This window comes from Coregonus clupeaformis, chromosome 25, assembly GCF_020615455.1.
Source record: "Coregonus clupeaformis isolate EN_2021a chromosome 25, ASM2061545v1, whole genome shotgun sequence".
Classification (NCBI taxonomy): domain Eukaryota; kingdom Metazoa; phylum Chordata; class Actinopteri; order Salmoniformes; family Salmonidae; genus Coregonus; species Coregonus clupeaformis.
In genome coordinates, this window is record NC_059216.1 from 6,058,137 (window position 1) to 6,080,497 (window position 22,361).

General features: G+C 44.7%; 2 protein-coding genes, 1 long non-coding RNA gene and 1 pseudogene across 4 annotated transcripts; 1 reads left to right on the forward strand and 3 right to left on the reverse strand.

The window, feature by feature from the left end:
* LOC121539753 overlaps positions 1-22,361 on the reverse strand; it is a 31,946-nt pseudogene that overhangs the window by 6,707 nt on the left and 2,878 nt on the right.
* Positions 10,645-12,174, forward strand: LOC123481882. Its single transcript, XM_045207477.1, has 3 exons — positions 10,645-11,280; positions 11,526-11,744; positions 11,839-12,174. Exons 1-3 carry the CDS (start codon positions 10,922-10,924, stop codon positions 12,044-12,046), a joined length of 786 nt encoding a protein of 261 aa, XP_045063412.1. The 5' UTR covers positions 10,645-10,921; the 3' UTR covers positions 12,047-12,174.
* On the reverse strand, positions 12,169-13,271 carry LOC123481883. The gene is made up of 2 exons (XR_006657420.1): positions 13,111-13,271; positions 12,169-13,035 (listed from the first exon to the last, which is right to left on the reverse strand). It is a non-coding gene; the product is annotated as an uncharacterized LOC123481883 (long non-coding RNA).
* LOC121539344 lies at positions 13,414-18,909 on the reverse strand. Of its 2 annotated transcripts, XM_045207475.1 has the most exons (12): positions 18,557-18,909; positions 18,332-18,451; positions 17,919-18,225; positions 17,752-17,831; positions 17,425-17,477; positions 16,311-16,347; positions 16,165-16,232; positions 15,954-16,043; positions 15,541-15,854; positions 15,217-15,395; positions 14,815-14,987; positions 13,414-13,661 (listed from the first exon to the last, which is right to left on the reverse strand). In XM_045207475.1, exons 2-12 carry the CDS (start codon positions 18,374-18,376, stop codon positions 13,448-13,450), a joined length of 1,560 nt encoding a protein of 519 aa, XP_045063410.1. In that variant the 5' UTR covers positions 18,377-18,451; positions 18,557-18,909; the 3' UTR covers positions 13,414-13,447. The 2 variants fall into 2 exon arrangements, with proteins under 2 accessions (XP_045063410.1, XP_045063411.1); XM_045207476.1 differs by lacking the exons at positions 13,414-13,661; positions 15,217-15,395 and having other exon boundaries at positions 14,900-14,987; positions 18,557-18,907.

Sequence of the window (22,361 nt, forward strand, 5' to 3'; positions counted from 1 at the left end):
TCCGATCTCCTTTGCATTATTGTAGCCTTTTCTGTAGCCTGTCAACTATGTGTCTGTCTATCCCTGTTCTCTCCTCTCTGCACAGGCCATACAAACGCTTCACACCGCGTGGCTGCTGCCACTCTAATCTGGTGGTCCCTGCGCGCACGACCCACGTGGAGTTCCAGGTCTCCGGCAGCCTCTGGAACTGCCGTTCTGCGGGCAACAAGGCAGAGTTCATCTCAGCCTACGCTACCCTCCAGTCCCTCGACTTCTTGGCGCTGACGGAAACATGGATTACCACAGAAATCACTGCTACTCCTGCTGCTCTTTCCTCGTCTGATCATGTGTTCTCGCATACCCCAAGAGCATCTGGTCAGCGCGGCGGTGGCACAGGAATCCTCATCTCTCCCAAGTGGACATTCTCTCTTTTTGCCCTGACCCATCTCCTCATTTGAATTCCTTGCTGTCACAGTCACTAGCCCATTCAAGCTTAACATCCTTATCATTTATCGCCCTCCAGGTTCCCTTGGAGAGTTCATCAATGAGCTTGACGCCTTGATAAGTTCCTTTCCTGAGGATGGCTCACCCCTCACAGTTCTGGGTGACTTTAACCTCCCTACGTCTGCCTTTGACTAATTTCTCTCTGCCTCCTTCTTTCCACTCCTTTCCTCTTTTGACCTCACCCTCTCACCGTCCCCCCCTACTCACAAGGCAGGCAATACACTTGACCTCATCTTTACTAGATGCTGTACTTCTACTAATCTCACTGCAACTCCCCTCCATGTCTCCGACCACTACTTTGTATCCTTTTCTCTTTCGCTCTCCTCCAACACTACTCACTCTGCCCCTACTCAGATGGTAATGTGCCGTCGCAACCTTCGCTCTCTCTCTCCCGCTACTCTCTCCTCTTCCATCCTATCATCTCTTCCCTCTGCTAAATCCTTCTCCCTCCGATCTCCTGATTCTGCCTCCTCAACCCTCCTCTCCTCCCTTTCTGCATCTTTTGACTCTCTATGTCCCCTATCCTCCCAGCCGGCTCGGTCCTCCCCTCCTGCTCCGTGGCTTGACGACTCATTGCGAGCTCAAAGAAGAGGGCTCCGGGCAGCCGAGCGGAAATGGAGGAAAACTAGACTACCTGCAGACCTGTCATCTTTTCACTCCCTCCTCTCTAAATTCTCTTCCTCTGTTTCCGCTGCTAAAGCCACTTTCTACCACTCTAAATTTCAAGCCTCTGCCTCTAACCCTAGGAAGCTCTTTTCCACCTTCTCCTCCCTGCTGAATCCTCCTCCTCCGCCCCCTCCCTCCTCCCTCTCTGTGGATGACTTCGTCAACCATTTTGAAAAGAAGGTTGACAACATCCGATCCTCATTTATTAAGTCAAATGCCACCGCTGGTCCTGCTCACACTGCCCTACCCTATGCTTTGACTTCTTTCTCCCCTCTCTCTCCAGATGAAATCTTGCGACTTGTGACGGCCGGCCGCCCAACAACCTGCCCGCTTGACCCTATCCCCTCCTCTCTTCTCCAGACCATTTCCGGAGACCTTCTCCCTTACCTCACCTCGCTCATCAACTCATCCTTGACCGCTGGCCATGTCCCTTCCGTCTTCAAGAGAGCGAGAGTTGCACCCCTCCTCAAAAAAACTACACTCGATCACTCCGATGTCAACAACTACAGACCAGTATCCCTTCTTTCTTTTCTCTCCAAAACTCTTGAGCTTGCCGTCTCTAGCCAACTTTCCTGCTATTTCTCTCAGAATTACCTTCTTGATCCAAACCAGTCAGGTTTCAAGACTGGTCATTCAACTGAGACTGCTCTTCTCTGTGTCACGGAGGCTCTCCGCACTGCTAAAGCTAACTCTCTCCTCTGCTCTTATCCTTCTAGACCTATCTGCTGCCTTTGATACTGTGAACCATCAGATCCTCCTCTCCACCCTCTCCGAGTTGGGCATCTCCGGCGCTGCTCACTCTTGGATTGCGTCCTACCTGACAGGTCGCTCCTACCAGGTGGCGTGGCGAGAATCTGTCTCCGCACCACGTGCTCTCACCACTGGTGTCCCCCAGGGCTCAGTTCTAGGCCCTCTCCTATTCTCTCTATACACCAAGTCACCTGGCTCTGTCATATCCTCACATGGTCGCTCCTATCATTGCTACGCAGACGACACACAATTAATTTTCTACTTTCCCCCTTCTGATAACCAGGTGGCGAATCGCATCTCTGCATGTCTGGCAGACATATCAGTGTGGATGACGGATCACCACCTCAAGCTGAACCTCGGCAAGACGGAGCTGCTCTTCCTCCCGGGGAAGGACTGCCCGCTCCATGATCTCGCCATCACGGTTGACAACTCCATTGTTTCCTCCTCCCAGAGTGCAAAGAACCTTGGCGTGACCCTGGACAACACCCTGTCGTTCTCCGCTAACATCAAAGCGGTGACCTGATCCTGCAGGTTCATGCTCTACAACATTCGCAGAGTACGACCCTACCTTACACAGAAAGCGGCACAGGTCCTAATCCAGGCACTTGTCATCTCCCGTCTGGATTACTGCAACTCGCTGTCAGCTGGGCTCCCTGCCTGTGCCATTAAACCCCTACAACTTATCCAGAACGCTGCAGCCCGTCTGGTGTTCAACCTTCCCAAGTTCTCTCATGTCACACTGCTCCTCCGCACACTCCACTGGCTTCCAGTTGAGGCTCGCATCTACGATAAGACCATGGTGCTTGCCTACGGAGCTGTGAGGGGAACGGCACCTCCTTACCTTCAGGCTCTGATCAGATCCTACACCCAAACGAGGGCATTACGTTCATCCACCTCTGGCTTGCTAGCCCCACTACCTCTATGGAAGCACAGTTCCCGCTCAGCCCAGTCAAAGCTATTCGCTGCTCTGGCACCCCAATGGTGGAACAAGCTCCCCAACGACACCAGGACAGCGGAGTCACTGACCACCTTCCGGAGACACTTGAAACACTACCTCTTTAAGGAATACCTGGAATAGTATAAAAGTAATCCTTCTACCCCCCTCCCCCACCCCCCCATAAAATAAGTGGTTGTCCCATTGGCTATCATAAGTTGAATGCACCAATGTGTAAGTCGCTCTGGATAAGAGCGTCTGCTACATGACGTAAATGTAAATGTAATTATGGCCATTGAAATGTTAGCTATTAAAATCAGATCCAACAATAATATCAAGGAAATAGAAATCCAGGGCTTAAAAACAAAGGTGTCATTGTACGCTGATGATTCATGTTCTCTTTTAAATCCAGAACTCCACAGCCTCAGTGTCACGGATTCAGCCGAGGCTGCTCCTCCTCCTTGCTCAGGCAGGCTTCGGCGTTCGTCGTCGCCGGAGTACTAGCTGCTACCGATCTATGTTTCTGTGTTTTACTTGTTTTGTCTTTATTGTTCACACCTGGTTCCCATTATGTATTGATTTCTTCCCTATTTAACCCTCTGGCTCCCACTGTGTTTTGTGCGTGTTTGTTAATGTTTGGTTGTCGTCTGGTGAGCGGGTTTGTTCCTCCCTGCGTGGAGGTTATGTTATTTACATTTTAGTCATTTAGCAGACGCTCTTATCCAGAGCGACTTACAGTTAGTGAATACATATATATATATTTTTTTTATACTGGCCCCCCGTGGGAAACGAACCCACAACCCTGGCGTTGCAAACGCCATGCTCTATCAACTGAGCTACATCCCTGCCGGCCATTCCCTCCCCTCTACTCTGGACGACGCTGGGCCAATTGTGCGCCGCCCATGAGTCTCCCGGTCGCGGCCGGCTGCGACAGAGCCTGGAATCGAACCAGGATCTCTAGTGGCACAGTTAGCACTGCGATGCAGTGCCTTAGACCACTGCGCCACTCAGGAGTACACTTACGTTACCTACGAGTAAATACGTTTTCGATTAGCTCTGTGTCCTGCGCCTGACTTCGTCCTATCGCATCACACTGACCACCTGACACTCAGAGGATCTAGATAATTTCTCTAACCTCTCTGGATTACAACCAAATAATGATAAGTGTACTATATTACGTATTGGATCACTAAAAAAAGTAAACTTTTACATTACCGTGTAGTTTACCAACAAAATGGTCTGATGGTGATGTGGATATACAGTACTAGTCAAAAGTTTGGACACACCTACTCATTCCAGGGTTTTTCTTTCCTTTTACTATTTTTTACATTGTAGAATAATAGTGAAGACATGAAATCTATGAAATAACACATATGGAATCATGTAGTAAACAAAAAAGTGTTAAACAAATCTAAACATATTTTATATTTGAGATTCTTCAAATAGCCACCCTTTGCCTTGATGACAGCTTTGCACACTCTTGGCATTCTCTCAACCAGCTTCACCTGGAATGCTTTTCCAACAGTCTTGAAGGAGTTCCCACATATGCTGAGCACTTGTTGGCTGACATAGGCTAGTGATTTTGTTGTTCGTTACTCATCTTGTTGGCTGAGGAAAAGTAAATGTGGACAGTTATTCTAACATCTTCAAAGTGCGCATCAGAATTAGGTAAGAAGGACTGCACATCGTTGCATCCTCGACTTGCATGTTCTGTTAATATGAATTACCATAATCTAAATGTGATGTCTGTCATTCTGAGCACCGTGGGTGGCTTTTCCTTCACTCTGCTGTCCGATTCATCCCAAACCATCTCAATTGGGTTGAGGTCGGGGGATTGTGGAGGCCAGGTCATCTGATGCAGTACTCCATCACTCTCCTTCTTGGTAAAATAGCCCTTACACAGCCTGGAGATGTGTTGGGTCATTGTCCTGTTGAAAAACAAATGATAGTCCCACTAAGCCCAAACCAGATGGGATTTATCGCTGCAGAATGCTGTGGTAGCCATGCTGGTTAAGTGTGCCTTGAATTCTAAATAAATCACAGACAGTGTCACCAGCAAAGCACCCCCACACCATAACACCTCCTCCTCCATGCTTTACGGTGGGAAATGCACATGCGGAGATCATCCATTCACCCACACCTCGTCTCACAAAGACACGCCGGTTGGAACCAAAAGTCTCCAATTTGGACTCCAGACCAAAGGACAAATTTCCACCGGTCTAATGTCCATTGCTCGTGTTTCTTGGCCCAAGCAAGTCTCTTCTTATTATTTGTGTCCTTTAGTAGTGGTTTCTTTGCAGCAATTCGACCATGAAGGCCTGCTTCACACAGTCTCCTCTGAACAGTTGATGTTGAGAGGTGTCTGTTACTTGAACTCTGTGAAGCATTTATTTGGGCTGCAATTTCTGAGGCTGGTAAATCTAATGAACTTATCCTCTGCAGCAGAGGTAACTCTGGGTCTTCCATTCCAATGGCGGTCCTCATGAGAGCCAGTTTCATCATAGCGCTTGATGGTTTTTGCGACTGTACTTGAAGAAACATTCAAAGTTCTTGACATTTTCCGTATTGACTGACCTTCATGTCTTAAAGTAATGATGGACTGTCGTTTCTCTTTGCTTATTTGAGCAGTTCTTGCCATAATATGGACTTGGTCTTTTACCAAATAGGGCTATCTTCTGTATAACCCCCCTACCTTGTCACAACACAACTGATTTGCTCAAACGTATTAAGAAGGAAATAAATTCCACAAATTAACTTTAAAGAAGGCACACCTTGTCACGATTTCCACCGAGGCTGCCTCCCCTCCTTGTTCGGGCAGGTTTCGGCGTTCGGCGTCACCGGCTTAATAGCTACTGCCGATCCATTTATCATCACTCCATTTGTCTTGTCTTCAATCACACACACCTGGTCCTTATTCCCTCATTAGTCATGGTATAAGTGCTCCCTCAGTTTTCCAGTCCTTTGTGAACGAGGTGTTTCAGGACATGCTTGGTCGCGGTGTAGTGGCCTACATCGATGACATCCTGGTGTATTCCGCTACGCGCGATGAGCATGTGTCCCTGGTTCGCAAGGTGCTGGCCCGACTGTTGGAAAATGACCTTTATGCTAAGGCAGAGAAGTGTATGTTTTTCCAGCAGTCCGTCTCCTTCCTTGGATACTGCATTTCCACCTCAGGTGTGGAGATGGAGGGAGATCGCATTTCAGCCATGCGTAATTGGCCGACTCCAACCATGGTTAAGGAGGTGCAGCGCTTCCTTGGCTTTGCCAACTATTATCGGAGGTTTATCCGGGGCTTTGGCAAGGTCGCAGCTCCCATTACCTCCCTGTTGAAGGGTGGGCCGTCCCGGCTCCGCTGGTCTGCTGAGGCTGACCTGGCCTTCAGCAAACTGCAGGGTCTGTTCACCTCAGCCCCAGTACTGGCCCACCCCGATTCATCAGTACCGTTCGTAGTGGAGGTGGATGCGTCCGAGGTTGGGATAGGAGCTGTCCTGTCTCAACGATCTCGTACGCCACCCAAGCTCCGCCCCTGTGCATTCTTTTAGAAGAAGCTCAGCCCGGCGGATCAGAACTACGGCGTTGGTGATCGGAGCTGTTGGCTGTTGTCCGAGCCTTGACCGTGTGTGTGGAGGCATTGGCTCGAAGGGGCAAAACACCCTTTCCTCATCTGGATGGACCACCGTAACCTGGAGTACATCCGGGCAGCGAGGAGGCTGAATCCTCGCCAAGCCAGGTGGGCCCTATTCTTCATCCGGTTTGATTTCACTCTATCATACATCCCGGGGACGAAGAACGTGAAGGCGGACGCGATGTCCTGGCTGTATGACACAGAGGAGAGGCCCAGAGACAACACTCCCATACTGCCGGCCTCCTGCATTGTGGCGCCGGTAGTATGGGCGATGGACGCGGATATAGAGCAGGCATTACGCACGGATCCCTCTCCACCTCAGTGTTCAGATGGGCTACAGTACGTGCCTGCTCTTATCCGTGATCGTCTGATCTACTGGGCACACATATCACCCAGGTATCGGCCGTACAGTGCGCTGCCTGACCGGAAAATACTGGTGGCCTACCTTGGCTAAGGACATGAGGGTGTATGTCTCCTCCTGCTCAGTGTGCGCCCAGAGTAAGGCACCTAGGCACCTCCCAGCTGGTAAGTTACAACCTTTACCAGTTCCACAACGACCATGGTCTCACCTAAGTGTTGATTTTCTAACTGATCTTTCCCTCTCCCAAGGTAACACCACCCACCTGGTCGTTGTGGACCGCTTTTCTAAAGCCTCCCGCCTCCTTCCTCTGCCCGGTCTCCCCACGGCTCTGCAAACTGTGGAGGCCCTGTTTACACACGTCTTCCGACTCTACGGGGTACCAGAAGATATAGTGTCTGACCGAGGTCCCCAGTTCACGTCCAAGGTCTGGAAGGCGTTCATGGAACGTCTGGGGGTCTCGGTCAGCCTGACCTCTGGGTTCCACACCGAGAGTAATGGGCAGGTGGAACAGGTAAATCAGGACGTGGGTAGGTTCCTGTGGTCCTACTGCCATGACCGGCCGAGGGAGTGGTCGGTGTTCTTGCCATGGGCAGAATATGCCCAGAACTCTCTCCGCCACTCCTCCACTAACCTAATGCCTTTCCAGTGTATTCTAGGTTACCAACCGGTTCTGGCACCGTGGCACCAGAGCCAGACCGAGGCTCCTGCGGTGGATGACTGGTTTCGGCGCGCGGAGGAGACGTGGGATGCTGCCCACGTTCACCTCCAACACGCCGTGCGTCGTCAGAAGGCCAACGCTGACCGCCACCGCAGTGAGGCCCCCGTCTTTGTACCGGGGGATCGGGTCTGGCTCTCGACCCGGAATCTGCCCCTCCGCCTGCCCTGCTAGAAGCTGAGCCCGCGGTTTGTGGGGCCGTTCAAAGTCCTGAGGAGAGTCAACGAGGTCACTTATAGGTTATTACTTCCCCCTGATTACCGTATTAACCCCTCGTTTCATGTGTCTCTCCTCAGGCCGGTGGTAGCTGGTCTGCTCCAGGAGGCTGAGGTGCGGAGGGTCCCTCCTCCTCCTCTGGACATCGAGGGGGCCCCGGCGTACTCTGTCCATTCCATCCTGGATTCGAGGCGTCTGGTGGGGGGCCTTCAGTACCTCGTGGAGTGGGAGGGGTACGGTCCGGAGGAACGGTGCTGGGTTCCGGTGAGGGATATCCTCGATCCCTCCATGTTACAGGATTTCCACCGTCGCCATCCAGCTCGCCCTGCTCCGCGTCCTCCTGGCCGTCCCTGAGGCCGGGGTCAGCGCGCTGCTGGAGCTGCGCGTCAAGGGGGGTACTGTCACGACTTCCGCCGAGGCTGCCTCCCCTCCTTGTTCGGGCAGGTTTCGGCGTTCGGCGTCACCGGCTTACTAGCTACTGCCGATCCATTTATCATCACTCCATTTGTCTTGTCTTCAATCACACACACCTGGTCCTTTATTCCCTCATTAGTCACGGTATAAGTGTTCCCTCTGTTTCCTTGTCTGTGTGGGTGATTGTTGATTGTGGAGGTTTGTGAAGCTCTGTGGAGCTCGTGTATTGTGTATCGACGGGAGTATTTTCCCGTGTGCCTTGTATTTTCCAGTGCGCCTGTTTTGTGCCCTGGAGTGTGTTTGACGCATTTCTGCGTAAACCTGTATTTTGTGGATTAAAGCCTGTTATTCTGTGATTTACCCTCCTGCGCCTGACTTCTTCAACACCACCTCATCACACACGTGTTAATTGAAATGCATTCCAGGTGACTACCTCATGAAGCTGGTTGAGAGAATGCCAAGAGTGTGCCAAGCTGTCATCAAGGCAAAGGGTGGCTTTTTGAAGAATCTGAAATATAAAATATATTTTGATTTGTTTAACACTTTTTTTGGTTACTACATGATTCCATATGTGTTATTTCATATTTTTGATGTATTCACTATTATTCCACAATGTAGAAAATAGTAAAATAATAAAATAATAAACCTTGAATGAGTATGTGTTCTAAAACTTTTGACCGGTAGTGTATATTTGCAAAAACATATATTGGGGATTGGAAGTGATGCAGACAATTACATTGATGGAAGCTACAATCTATCTGCAATATTAAAACTGATCTAACCCCTAAAAAAATAAAATACGAAACACAAAATGTCCCTATACTAAATACCCTTGCACGCTTTCATTCATCTCTAGTATAATCACAACAATCAACAAGCATGATATAAGCATAATAAAAGCATATTTGTCACGCCCTGACTCAGGGGACGCTTATATCAGGGTGTGTATATTCCTTGTTGTGCTTTTTCTATGTTTGTGTTCTAGTATGTGTGGATCTATGTTGGCCGGTGTGGTTCCCAATCAGAGGCAGCTGTCGCTCGTTGTCTCTGATTGGGGACCATACTTAGGCAGCCTATTGGCACTGTCTAGTTGTGGGATCTTGGTTCTGTGTAAGGTATGTTGTGTGTGCTACCGTGGACTTCACGTTTCGTTTGTTGTTGTGTTAATAATTTAATAAACATGTACCAGAGCATATGAGCGGAGTGGAGCGGTGAGAATCTCAGCTCCTCGCTCACGGAGCTGTTCACCCCTCCGCTCCCCCCGCTCAAAGCCACATCAGGCCAATCCGCTCATTATCGCTCAGCGCTCAACAAAGTTTGCATCGCGCTCCACTCAAATCGCCTCCTCGCTCACTCCAAAAAAAGGAAAAAAAATCTGCATGTATTTCACTTTTAGCTTAAACCACAGCCTTACCTCCCAAATAACTAAAGAGCAACAACAACATTTTCCAAATAGAAATGTTTTATTTCAAATTACAAATTAGGCCTAGCCTATGTAAGAAGGAATATACACAAAAAGTCCTGTAAAATTAAACGAATCAATGGGCCTAATTATATAACTAAAAATATACAGGCTATACATCAAAGTTTTAAAAGTAAATTAAATATTAGGCCAAAATTCTGATAACTGAACTTTTGCGCAGCTTGCACGTGGATTAAAATTTAAATTGGCTTATATCCATTGTCAAACTTTAAAATAAAATTTAAAAAATGAATTGCTTTCCTTATCTACAGTTCTTTTGAGTTCACCTTCAAGAACACAAGTTTGGCCAATGTCTGAGGCTTCAGACTCATGCGGTGGTTTCTTGACAGCAGGCCAGCAGCGGAGAAAACCCACTCTGCGCTCGCAGACCCGCTTGGGATGCTGAACACAATGCGAGCTACTTTAGCCAGGCGGGGAAAAGACGTGGAGTTTTCTTTCCAAAATCGAATAACATCTGCGTCCGGTTTCTGTATCGGGGATGAGAGGTAATTTTCGACTTCACCTTTGGCGTCTCCAATTATGCGTAGCTGCTCACTGAAGTATGACCCGAACAGGCGAGCTCTTTTTGGTTCAGGCTCGGGATTCAGGTCAGCGGCGGGTGGGGTGTCTGTCTCGGGTGTCCCGCTGGGAGCGTTAATTTACGGTGGCCGGGAAGTGCAAAGCAACATTACAAAGAATGAAACACTTTTACAAAGCTCGAGACAAATTTACATTTTGGAAAACAAATTTACATTTTGGAAAACAAATTTACATTTTAGAAAACAAATTAACAAGACGCAAAACACTTTTACCAGTCCCGAAACAAATTTACAAATGACAGATTCGTCACGGAAAGGGAATGTACCATATACCGGAAGTGACGAGCGTGGTCTTTTCGTGTTTTTGTTGTGGAGTTTATGGCGTCAAAGAAGTTTATGGTGACCGCCCGAACATGGACTGCGGCCGAGGGATGTTTTGCCCGTTTTGTGGCAAACACATGAACAGCTTAATGCGGTTTTGCTTTACGTGTGGTCGGTGTTTGGAGTTTTTAAAGGACGCGGACCAGACGGAAACACCAGACATACTGCATCATTGCGTTCAATATTTTAACGAGGGTCACTCGTACGCTGTAATCGTGGACATGATGTCAAGTCTACACGGTGTAAACATCAGCTTGAGGACTCTTAAAAGTAAACTGAACGAAGCCGGGTTGTACCGCAGAAAGGATTATTCCTCGCCAAACGCCGTGAGTAACGCCATCAGATTTGAACTTCGTGGACCTGGACAACTACTCAATGGGACCTAACTATATGTGGCACGCAGATGGTTATGACAAACTTAAGCCATTCGGTTTGGCCATTTCGGGATGCATAGATGGATTTTCACGTAAAGTATTGTGGCTTCAATGTGGACCAACAAATAATAACCCAACAGTGATTGCTCACTATTTCATGTCATGTGTGCGAAACCTCGGTGTCATCCCCATGAGACTGAGGACTGATTGCGGCACTGAGAACGGCATAATGGCTGCCATTCAATGTACCCTACGCCACCATCACAGTGACTACTACTCTGGAGCGTCCAGCCACATGTACGGCTCATCTATAAATAACCAGCGTATTGAGTCCTGGTGGTCTATATTTAGAAAGGGAAGGTGAGTTGTCTTCATAAAGGGTCATTGCATCTTTTGGTCATTCGATTTTCTTCTCAGGAACGATTAATGAAAAACGAGCACAATAATTATCAATACAAATTTGTAAAGCAAATCCTGACCGTCAGGAAAAGTAGCTGTTCCTGAAAAGAAAATCGAATGACCAAAAGATGCACAGACCATACATTTCATTATAACTAACCTTTATTATTTATAGTATAACTAAACATTTGTATCCATTTCTATAGGTCTCAGTTCTGGATGGAGTTATTTGCCGACCTTAGAGATGCCGGATACTTCAACGGGAGTCATGAGCATCAATGCCTATTGAGATATTGCTTTGGTGATGTTATTCAGAAGGACTTGGATGAGTGTGTGAGACTGTGGAACAGCCACAGGATTCGCCCTTCCAGAACAGCAGCATGTCCAGGAGGAGTGCCCAATGAACTCTACTACTTACCACACAGGTGATACATTGGTGATAATAAACAGATAAAAGCATTAATGTAACGTTTTAGCTTAAATGAAAATAAATGCAATTATGTATTCTATTTAACATAGGTTTGGCTCCAGAGACTGCGGATTTCAAAGTGAACAAGCTGAACTGGATGCCCTTCCTGAGGCTAGCCTGTCAATGACTCCTTGTGGGGACCCAAACATGCAGGAGTACTTGGACTTTGCCATGGAACACAATCAGTTACAGAAGCCAGACAACTGGGAGTCTGCATCCGAACTGTACATGAAACTAAAAGAAATGGCTCAGCTATGAAATGATCAAAAAGGGAGGGTTTTTTGTAGTGGTGGAATACTGCTGTCTGTCTGAACACAATATTTATGAATCTGTCACCCAAAGCTTAATTGTTTTTAAGTGTGAAGTAAATTAATCAAAAATAGTAATCAGTATTTATTACACTTTTGTAGTATTGAGAGTAATGGATCTAAAACATTTTCAAAATGTTTACTGTGAGAAAAGAACATGCTCACATACAGTAACATTATTAAAACAACTTTGGCAACTGCACTTTAAAAGTGCACCTTTAATAGGGTTGGGCATCAAGAACCAATTCCTACTTGGAATAGTTTAAAAAATTACGATTCCATCGGAATTGTTTCTTTATTGGAATCGTTTTGGAGGATTGGGTTTCAAATCTGATCATGGGTTCCAAATTTAACATGCGCAAGTTTTGGTTTCTGTAGCGGCCAGGTGCTTGTTGTGTTGCAGCCATGGAGCACAGTAAGCGGTGCTCTAGTGTGGCTTTATTTTACATTGAAAAAGCCCCGTCAAACTGCAACCCACCTTTGAATCAAAATAAAACTTTCCTCTTATTTGTGAAATAAGCATGTGACCCGTTTCAACTCCACCACTCAAAGAATCGGAATCGAGAATCGATAAGAACCGGAATCAAAAGGAAGAATCGGAATTGGAATCAGAATCGTTAAAATCTAAATGATGCCCAACCCTAACCTTTAACAACAACAACTTTTTCAGAGTCTTAACTCTAGGGGTCATCCATCATATAGCTTAGAAACAGCCGAATCCTGGACTATTTTGAATTCCAAAGTCCATTTGTGACTTAAACAAAGTGTATGAGTCTAGGAGTGGTAATCTCAAGGAGTTTGAACATGTATTTGCCATTGGGAACGCAGAGTCCTCCAGGAACTCTATTTGAGGCAGTGGTTCCAAGCCAGATGGGGGAAGTGAAGACAGCCCAGTAGCAAACATCAAAACATCTTCCACAGACACAGCAGCCTGGCCTTCTGCAAAGAAAAACAATTCAGATACATCACTGCCATGTGTTTTCTTAACTAGTTATAAAAAACAAACTAACAAACCTTCACAATCAAGGAGATAGTGTCGTGTATGACGATTATGACTAGTCTTGAGGGACAAAGAAGAACTGTTTATCTTAAGTTTGAATGTAGCCGTTTGGAGGGTGACGCCCCAGGGGAGACTGGTGATTGGCCAGAAGAGGGAGCCACCCATCTTTTTGCATTGTTTATAAGTAAGGGGCTAGACAGAGAGAGGCAGAACGGCCATTGCAATCTGGGACGCCGTTCTCCAGACACCGCGGGTCTGTAACTTATGCTGTAACCTTGTGATATTAATAAAAGCCTCTAATCATTGTGCAGCATAAGCGGACTCTTTGTTGACAGCAATAATTGCCACCATTCACCCGATACGACAATAGTCTGCCCAGTAGGCCATGGTTTGACTTTCTTTAAGTCTTCGATTACTCCCCGAAGGACTGAGGTCAGGTTTGAAGAGTCTCTCAAGTTCAAAAGCAGTGAGTCGCCTTTCAGAGTGGCACATGACAGGGGCCAGCAAAGTAGGGTGTTGCTGTAGTGCAGTCAAAAACTCCAGGGTTGAAAGACCATCTCTGAATCTACAGAGTGAACACAAACATTGTTTCACTGCTGTGTAGTGCCAATTGAATTTAAAATTATCTGAAGAAAACTATTAAATATTCTCTTCTCTACAATTACTATCCACCTTAACATTGTTGAAAATTGATTTCAAAAACCCTATTTTTGCATTGCACATTAAACGTTAATTGTTACAAACTGTAAGTATAACACACAGAAACAAAAGACTGGAATGACACAGACGGATGGGTGGCTTGAGCACTCACACGATGCCTTCAGAAAGTCTACACACCCATTGCACTTTTTCACAACTTTGTTTCGTTATAGATTCATTTTAAAATAGTAATATTAATATTTTTCCTCATCAGCCTACACACAATACATCATAATGACAAAGCAAAAACAAGTTTTTAGAAATTGTAGCAAATTTAATAACAATTAAAAACTGGAATATCACATTCGCACAAGTTAATTAACCATTTTCTCAGTACACTGTTGAAGCACCTTTGGAAGTAATTCCAGCCTGGATTCCTCGTGTATGAAGCTACAGGCTTTACACACAACATCACCACACTCTTTATATCTGATTTTCAGGGACATTTACAAGAGATACTAAAACCTCTCTGCATGTCAGGATCTCTATGAGAACTGAGGGCAGAAATAGATCCATATGTAAATGACACTGCTACAGTATGGAGCAGGTGGTTGGATAAACAGCAGCAAGTCATCAAGGGTTTGATGGGTAAAGTGAGCCTCAAACCATCACTCTGCTGCCAGATGTGCAGCAGAGGTGGATGGATCACTTTAAGGGGTAACTGGACTGATTTTCCTCTATGGAAGAGTTAGTCAGGAGGAGAAACCTAAGATCTAATTTCTGTTTTTGCTTTGTCATTATGATGTATTGTGTGTAGATTGATGAGGAAAAGGATTTAAATATATTTTAAATTGAATCTATAAAGGTGTGCAGACTTAATGAAGGCACTGTAGTTTGACACAGAATGAAGTGACATCACATATCCGTTGAAATACACTAAGGTACAAATTCTGATTAAGGACAAATTGATAACAGATATACATACTTGCATAAACCAAAGATGGGGACCATGAGGCATTTCAAACAAAAAATTCATACATAAATAAATAAAAATCTCATCACTACAAATATCATATTACCTGTCAATTACAGATGAGTTGCGGTCAATGATATACCATTGGAGGTAGTCTGACACGATTTCTTTATTTTCTTCCACAGTAGCCACATGTCTCAGACAACCTGCTGTCTGTAACATTGTGCTGTGTCTCATCATACATTCTTGCAGAGCATCCAATGAAGCAGCATTCTCAATCTGAAAGACATGAAAATGGGCAAAAACACCCCAGTCAATAACTGTATGCACTGTATCTCCTTGCCTATTTTTTTAATAACGTACATAGCAAGGTGTAATCTTACACTATCAAAAACTAATAAATTAATTAAATATATTCAGCACGTGATATAGGAAGTAAACATTGTCTCAAAAACACTGCAGTAAGTATGAAAAACTCTGCCCTACCATACCCTTATGCTATTCTCACCTCTTGCAAAGCTTTCCCTATTTCTTCATCAGTTATTAAATTATTTGTTGCTTTGAATGAAGGCTGGCCTGCAAGATAATGTACAAGATCTTCTGACAGGAAATGGGGTCCTGGACCTCCATGCACAACTGACACAGCAATCATCTTTCCTGCCAAGTAGTATTCATCCTCCCTAACAGCTGTGAATGAATTCATATTGCAAAATTAAAACAATGCATTACTGTATATACTGTAATATGCAAGCATATGTCATGTGATATATCTGGTCAATGAGCATTAACCAACATTAGTAGCCTATAGTACACATCCAACCAATATGCATACCCTTTGCATTGTAGACCAAGAACCGATGTCCTTCTGGTCCATCAAAAATGGGCCGGTCTTTTAGGTGTTTCATCAGTAGAGTTAAAAACTCTCGTCTTGGACCACCAGTGTCAATTCCCTCTTCCAGAACACCAGTATCATCAGTAAATTTCACCAGCATGTCACAGGTTTCAGAATATGTTGTACGCTTGAAACCTCTGACTGCCCCATCCCAAACATTATCCCTTGAGATGTTAAACCGGCTGACTTTTTTATGATCAATAGGAAGAGACAGGTTTGCTACGATGTCAGGTAATGCAATGTCCGTCTCCTCCCTGTAATGACAAAAAGTTAATTCATTTGTGGATATTCCAGATATACAAGAACTATTGTACAGTGAAAAAACTGGAGTGCTATAGTCAAAAGCATATTACATTGCTGTGTGTTGGAAATTCTTCACATTGACAGCAACCGGCTCTTCGTCCTCCTGCTCAACATTTGGTGAATACAGGTCTGTGTATTTACTGTTGGGAAATTGCCATTTCCATGTTAAAACATCTTACAAACAAAAATATCTTCCCCATGTAATCAGTTCAATACATTTAAATTATGTCAGTCATTATCTTTTTTTTTTTTTTTACTTACCTGTAGCAAGACATTTTTTCTGGATTTGCTTCCGGTGGATCCAGATCCTCAGCATCAGATATTACTATCTGAAAAAAAGATTAAAATGTCTGAAACAACAACACTGAAAGCAAGAAATGTCATGCTGCCACACTCTGCCTTATTACCTGTCCAGGCAGAATTGTTGATTGTCCTGGTGCATCTCTGAAACATGATAAAACATATTAAAATGATTAGCTCCATGATAAAGGCCATAATGTAGCTTTGAGTAGCATGTAGTAGTAGAGGGAACAGAAAGATGTATTAAAAAAAAAGATTATTTTGAGAACATGTGGATAGGAGCGCTTCCTGGACTCAAATCTGAGTTAGTTTGAGTTTCTTTTTTAATGGAAAAGGTATAAAATAAAAGAAAGCTCAAACTACTATTTTTTAACTATTAAAATGCTTGTATTGCAAGTGGCCAAGCCATACAGAACCAATTTAAAAGAACTTTAATGCGTTTTTGCATCTAGCCTTCGTCAGCGAGTCAAACAGATGAAATGAGAGACAATGGGTATTTTCTAGTGTCCAAGGTGTTCTGGGCTAGAGTAGGTGTTGTAGACATCTTAAAACGAGTAGGTGTCCTTCAGGCCTACAATAGTCAAATCATGTAAACATTATGTATATGGATGTGTCCCATGTTTCCTATTGCTGGATTACCACTAGAAAAAACCCAGTGTCTCTCATTACATCTATTTGACTCCCTGACAAAGGCTAGATGCCGAAACGTGTTGGAGTTCTTTAAGTTGGTTCTGGATGACCGTGCCACTTCAGTAAAGGCCTATAGTACCTATGCAGGATCGACAGTGATGTGGGACATATGAATGGACAGTGGATACCCCCCACTTCATTCTCACGTGTTTTTTTTAATGGTTTGGTTAATTTTTGTTTATTCAACTGCAAGAGCAACTGTATTTCAGTGGGTTTATTCTGTAAAGCTCTGCTCACACAGGCAGCTGTGGGTCCTTTAGGTAGGGGAGCGAGGGGCACCGCAGTCAGTTACAGAAACAGCTGATAGCATGTAGCAACGTTGAGCTTATGTGCAGCAATATAAATGTATGTATAATGTGTATGTGAATAAGTAGTGAAATATCTGCTAGTAGTTTTATCAGTTTTGTGAGTTAAATAAAAAAAAAAGTTAAATTGCACTTTACCTGGTAGTGAAAGCACTGTAGCCCAACAAAATATGAATTATTATTGCACGTGTGAAAATTCCTTTGTGTCCAAGTGTGCAACACCTACCTTTCATCGTCCAGCTTGTGTTTGGGAGTACTTCGATTTTGTGGTTCAAAAACCTGAGAGGAAACGGATAAAATGATCAACAACTTTCAACAGGTTCCATTATTTTTCCATTACCACATACAGTATATATCAATGCTGAATGGTTGTCTGTGTTACTGTATAATAGTTACTGCAAAATAATCAAAACAAGCCTTTTTCCACTAAAATATTGACCAGGACATTGATTTTATGCTTAAAATCCAATGTACATCTAATTAATAAATTATATGAAAATGAATAAATACAAACATACATAAACATTTAAAAAAAGAGAAATAACTGATGTACCAAAGTGTCAGCACGATTGAGTTCAGCTGTGCTCCTTGTTGTGATGACAATTTCAGAATCAGAGTCTGAGGTATCATCCACTGAAAAAAATAATTCAAACAACCATTATCTATCCTCCAGCAGAGTATCTTAATATGTAAAAATATTGAATCATGAGATCCACTAACCTCTTTTATAGTGTTTTTCTAGGCAAATGAAAAAAGTGATCCTGGAATATGCCTTTCCTATTTCCTTTTTATATTCTGCCAATTTGAATGGCCTTTCTGACCCAGGCACATGAACCACCTCTGAGCAGTCTGGATACAAAAGGACATAAGGTCCTTCGTGCATGTCCTTGTTAAATGTTGTCATTTTCTGGACAGCTTGTTTCAGTAGATCAGGTGCTGCTACCTCTGGGTCTGTAAATAACTGTAGTGTTTTCCCTCTTAGAGGTTTTAAATCAGTTCCACTTGGCACCATCAATCCTACGTTTATCTAGTAAAATAACAAAGATATAATTAATGTATACATAGGTAAAATAAATATACACAAATACATATAGAGCATTGCAAAATTGTATAGGACGGTCAGTACACCTTACCTGGACGTGTTTTCTTTTTAGGCCTATATCTTCCTTTTGGCCCATAGTTAAAAGACTGTCGTTCTTTTGATTTCGAGCTTCTGTACTCCATGAACTGTTTGTATGATGGGCATGGTTGTTCTGCAGAAATGGACAGAGTTCCGAAACAGAAAGTTAGAAGCCGCTCAAAAAATCATTAGCGTTACTGTCCTTAGATAGCTAGCGTTTTGGTTTTGCTAAACTTACTTTGCATAGCACTGTCCGGCTGTCGAGACGTCCCCTGTGTTTCCAATGTTTCCGTCTTGTCCGCGTCCTTTAAAAACTCCAAACACCGACCACACGTAAAGCAAAACCGCGTTAAGCTGTTCATGTGTTTGCCACAAAACGGGCAAAACATCCCTCGGCCGCAGTCCATGTTCGGGCGGTCACCATAAACTTCTTTGACGCCATAAACTCCACAACAAAAACACGAAAAGACCACGCTCGTCACTTCCGGTATATGGTACATTCCCTTTCCGTGACGAATCTGTCATTTGTAAATTTGTTTCGGGACTGGTAAAAGTGTTTTGCGTCTTGTTAATTTGTTTTCTAAAATGTAAATTTGTTTTCTAAAATGTAAATTTGTTTTCTAAAATGTAAATTTGTTTTATAAAATGTAAATTTGTTTTCCAAAATGTAAATTTGTTTTCCAAAATGTAAATTTGTCTCGAGCTTTGTAAAAGTGTTTCATTCTTTGTAATGTTGCTTTGCACTTCCCGGCCACCGTATTAATTTCCTCAACTTCTTTTATGAGGAGGTCGCGGATCTCCCCGAGTTTGTTGCATACAGACTCATCTCGGATTATCCATTCTGTCTTGAAACGGGGATCTAACACTGATGCTAAAATGAGATGTTTATCAGTATAGTATATTCCATAGCGAATTGACACGTTGTTTGCCAATGTTTCTGCAAAAGCAGCGATGCCCATTGAAAGTGCAGCGTGAGTGTCATCGGTGAGCAGGGATTTGATTTATGTGACAGCAGGGAGGATCATCCCCAGGTTCCCCAGCTCATTCTGCATTTTGTCTGTGAGGTCTGCCAGTGGTGTCAGCACACTGACAAGGTGCGTCAGCTGCCGTACTTGATTCAGGGTGATGTTAGCAACATTAGACTTGAGTTTGTTTTGCCATAACGGGTCTTTTTGGAACAACCGGATGAACGACTGAATCATCCACAGCTGGCTGCTCCATCGAGTGGCGCAGGCATTTGTGGGGCGGACACCTAATTGGTCGGTTTCCTCTGTGTTCAGGGTGCTCTTGCATACACTTTTCACCAGGTGCCCGACTTTCACTAACAGCCTATTAATGTTGTCGTGCTCGTTAATGGCGTCTTTGATCGCCAGCTGAAGCATGTGAATGGGGCATCTCAGATGTAAATTTGACACAGTAAAGTACTGATTTATCATAGTTTCTACATTAGAGGTTATCACTTCCACATGGACTTGCGAGGGCGCAGGTGGTCCCTCATCCTCCTCTTCATGTTCTGCGCTGCTGCTGGCATCCGCGGTCACTTCACCCTCCGCCTCCTCTTCAGTGCCAGGGAGGAGGTTAAATGCCTTGATCATGTTGCTGGCACTGTCAGTGACGACCCGAATCACACGTCGTTGCACGTTCCAATATTTCAGTACACTTTCATACTTTTGGTAAATACGATCTGCGGTATGGTGCCCCTGTATGTGCTCACAACCCAACAAAACCGTGTGCCCCCGGAACGTCCCATCAATGAAACTGGCCACGATGCCAAGGAAGCTGTGCCCTCTTCTACTGGTACAAATGTCCGCTGACAGAACGAGCCCATCACCATTTTGCAGTAGGTCTTGCAGTTTGGCTTCCATCTCTTCCAGGGCATGTGGCATGATTGTGTCCCGTACGGTGTGGTAGCATGGGGAGGGGGTGTAGCCCGGTTGAGCTGCGCTGGCGAAGTGTTGCATCCCTTCGCGTTCTCCTTTACTCAGCGGTTCATAGTCCATGTAAATCATTTTAAAAAATGCTACATCTAGCTCTCTTTTTCTCTCCCTTGTTATGGTTGGGCCTTTGTGTGCCCTTTTCTCTTGTTGCTGCTGCTGCTCCTCTTGCTCTATAAAATTCAAATTCATGGATGACACAAATTAAATTAAACAAACCATATATTAGGCCTACTTTGAATGACAAAACGAATTTGTTTGAATATTAGGCTATATTTACTTTACACTTTTGTTACAAGTTACCCTATTCAACTTGCTAACCTTTTGCTTTCTTCCCAGCATCTTCACGTAGCACACTTTCGTGTTTTCGAGAGATGTGACTTTTTAGATTCCAAAATGAATCTTTACTGACTGAAACGATGTCACCACATTCTTTTTCTTGAACCACATTATCATTGTTAGTTAGTTTTATATTAATAGTACACCTGTATGACTTCTCATTTTCCATTTTGAAGTACTTGGTGAACTCCATTATTGAGCCGAGTTTTGACTGAAAATAGTCTACTGTTGATGACTGTGCAAGACACAGATGGATTCTGGGTCAGGCTTGAGCATGCTTCAGACTCGTGGTGTGAGCAGAGCGAAATTGGAGCGGGACATAGGGCGACGCTCCGTCCTTTTAAAAATGCCGCTCTGCGCTCTGTCCAAAATCCGGCCGCTCGCGCTCCCCGCTCGCTCCCGCTCCACTCCGCTCACATGCTCTGACATGTACATATATCACGCTGCGCCTTGGTCTGACCCGTCCTTCAACGAACGTGACAATATTACTACAACAGGTTTTCCAAAGAATATAAGAGGGTCGCTGTGCCACCTTGTAGACTGGTTGCGCCACTATGTATTTTATTTATTTATTCCTATTTGTTCTCATTTAAGGCAATTTTTGGCTCTTGATTGCAGGAAATAGCAGTTACAGGTGTTCACAAAGACAAAAATCGGAGTCCACTCGGCGCTACAATGACGTACTTTTACAATGACGTGCAGTCCCGTCATCTCTTGTTCATCTTCTGTGCTTACCTCCATCCGACCGCTCAGCCTCCAGAACCCTCTGGAAGTCCTCCTCTAGCTTTGCAGCAGCTTGGCCTGCAGCCACCTCAGCTCTCCTCACGGACTCAAGGGAGTGGAGCTGCCGGTTCTCCTCCCGGAGGCTGTAGTTCTCTGCTGCATACCAGGTCATCTTCAGGTGATACTTAATCTATAGGAGAGAGGGAATGAGAAGTAGCCGCAAATTTTACATTCAATGAAATTAAGTAGTTGTACCTGTGGTTGTTCATTTTCTGATTCTGTTTTGTGAAAGTAGGGTCAACAGTACTTTAACAGGGTTACATATTGTCCCTGTTCACGGAGGATCTTGATATCCTCCTTGAGCTGGTCGACGAGGGCTTGGCTCTGTGGGTTAGACCGTAAGCCCTGGCCACCTTTCTGGCTGTTCTCCAGGTGAGAGATGTGCTCCTTTCAGAACTTGAGAATCATGCAGTTGGAGTGGATGAACTTCTCCTTCTGAGCCCAGGCCTCCTCAAGCTGAGCCACCTTCTGGAGAAGCATCTAAAGAGGGGAGGATGTATGTATATTATTAACTACCATCCCTCTCTTAAAACAATAGTCAGACATAACATGGACTTATATGTAATCTGTTTAAAGGTACAGAAAGCCATACCCGCTTGTCGTCTTCACACTTTTCCACAGACACACAGCTTCTACAAACTGAGTCTTGTATGACGCATCAAAACCATCTTCATTGGGTTCTGGGGAGAAGAATGTGGAGAGACAATAACACATTTCAGAATGAATGTTACAGGGGAACATTTACTGAGTGTACAATAATGTACATATCAACCAGAGTGAGCCAATGTGGCAAAGCCTAGGTCAGATATTTGTTTTAGGGGAACCTGAATCGTAACCTTACCCATGGGATCTGGGGCCCTCCTGGGACCACATCTCCCCCATTGTGTGTCTGGGTAGAGAGAGCCTGAGCTAGCTGCTCCTTCAGCTTCTTCACCTCAGGCTGTAGCTGCTTCATGTTCCCATGTGTGTCTTCGTTGATCATGGCCT

Bases quoted from the DNA above. Each gene is read 5' to 3' on its own strand.
- LOC123481882 (XM_045207477.1), top strand. From the start codon at position 10,922: ATGGGACCTAACTATATGTGGCACGCAGATGGTTATGACAAACTTAAG. The intron at 11,281-11,525 runs GTGAGTTGTCTT...CCATTTCTATAG, and splicing joins TCTATATTTAGAAAGGGAAG to GTCTCAGTTCTGGATGGAGT. The intron at 11,745-11,838 runs GTGATACATTGG...TATTTAACATAG, and splicing joins CTCTACTACTTACCACACAG to GTTTGGCTCCAGAGACTGCG.
- LOC121539344 (XM_045207475.1), bottom strand. From the start codon at position 18,376: ATGGGCCAAAAGGAAGATATAGGCCTAAAAAGAAAACACGTCCAG. The intron at 16,348-17,424 runs GTAGGTGTTGCA...ATCATGTTTCAG, and splicing joins CACAAGCTGGACGATGAAAG to AGATGCACCAGGACAATCAA. The intron at 16,233-16,310 runs GTAATAAGGCAG...TCTTTTTTTCAG, and splicing joins CAACAATTCTGCCTGGACAG to ATAGTAATATCTGATGCTGA.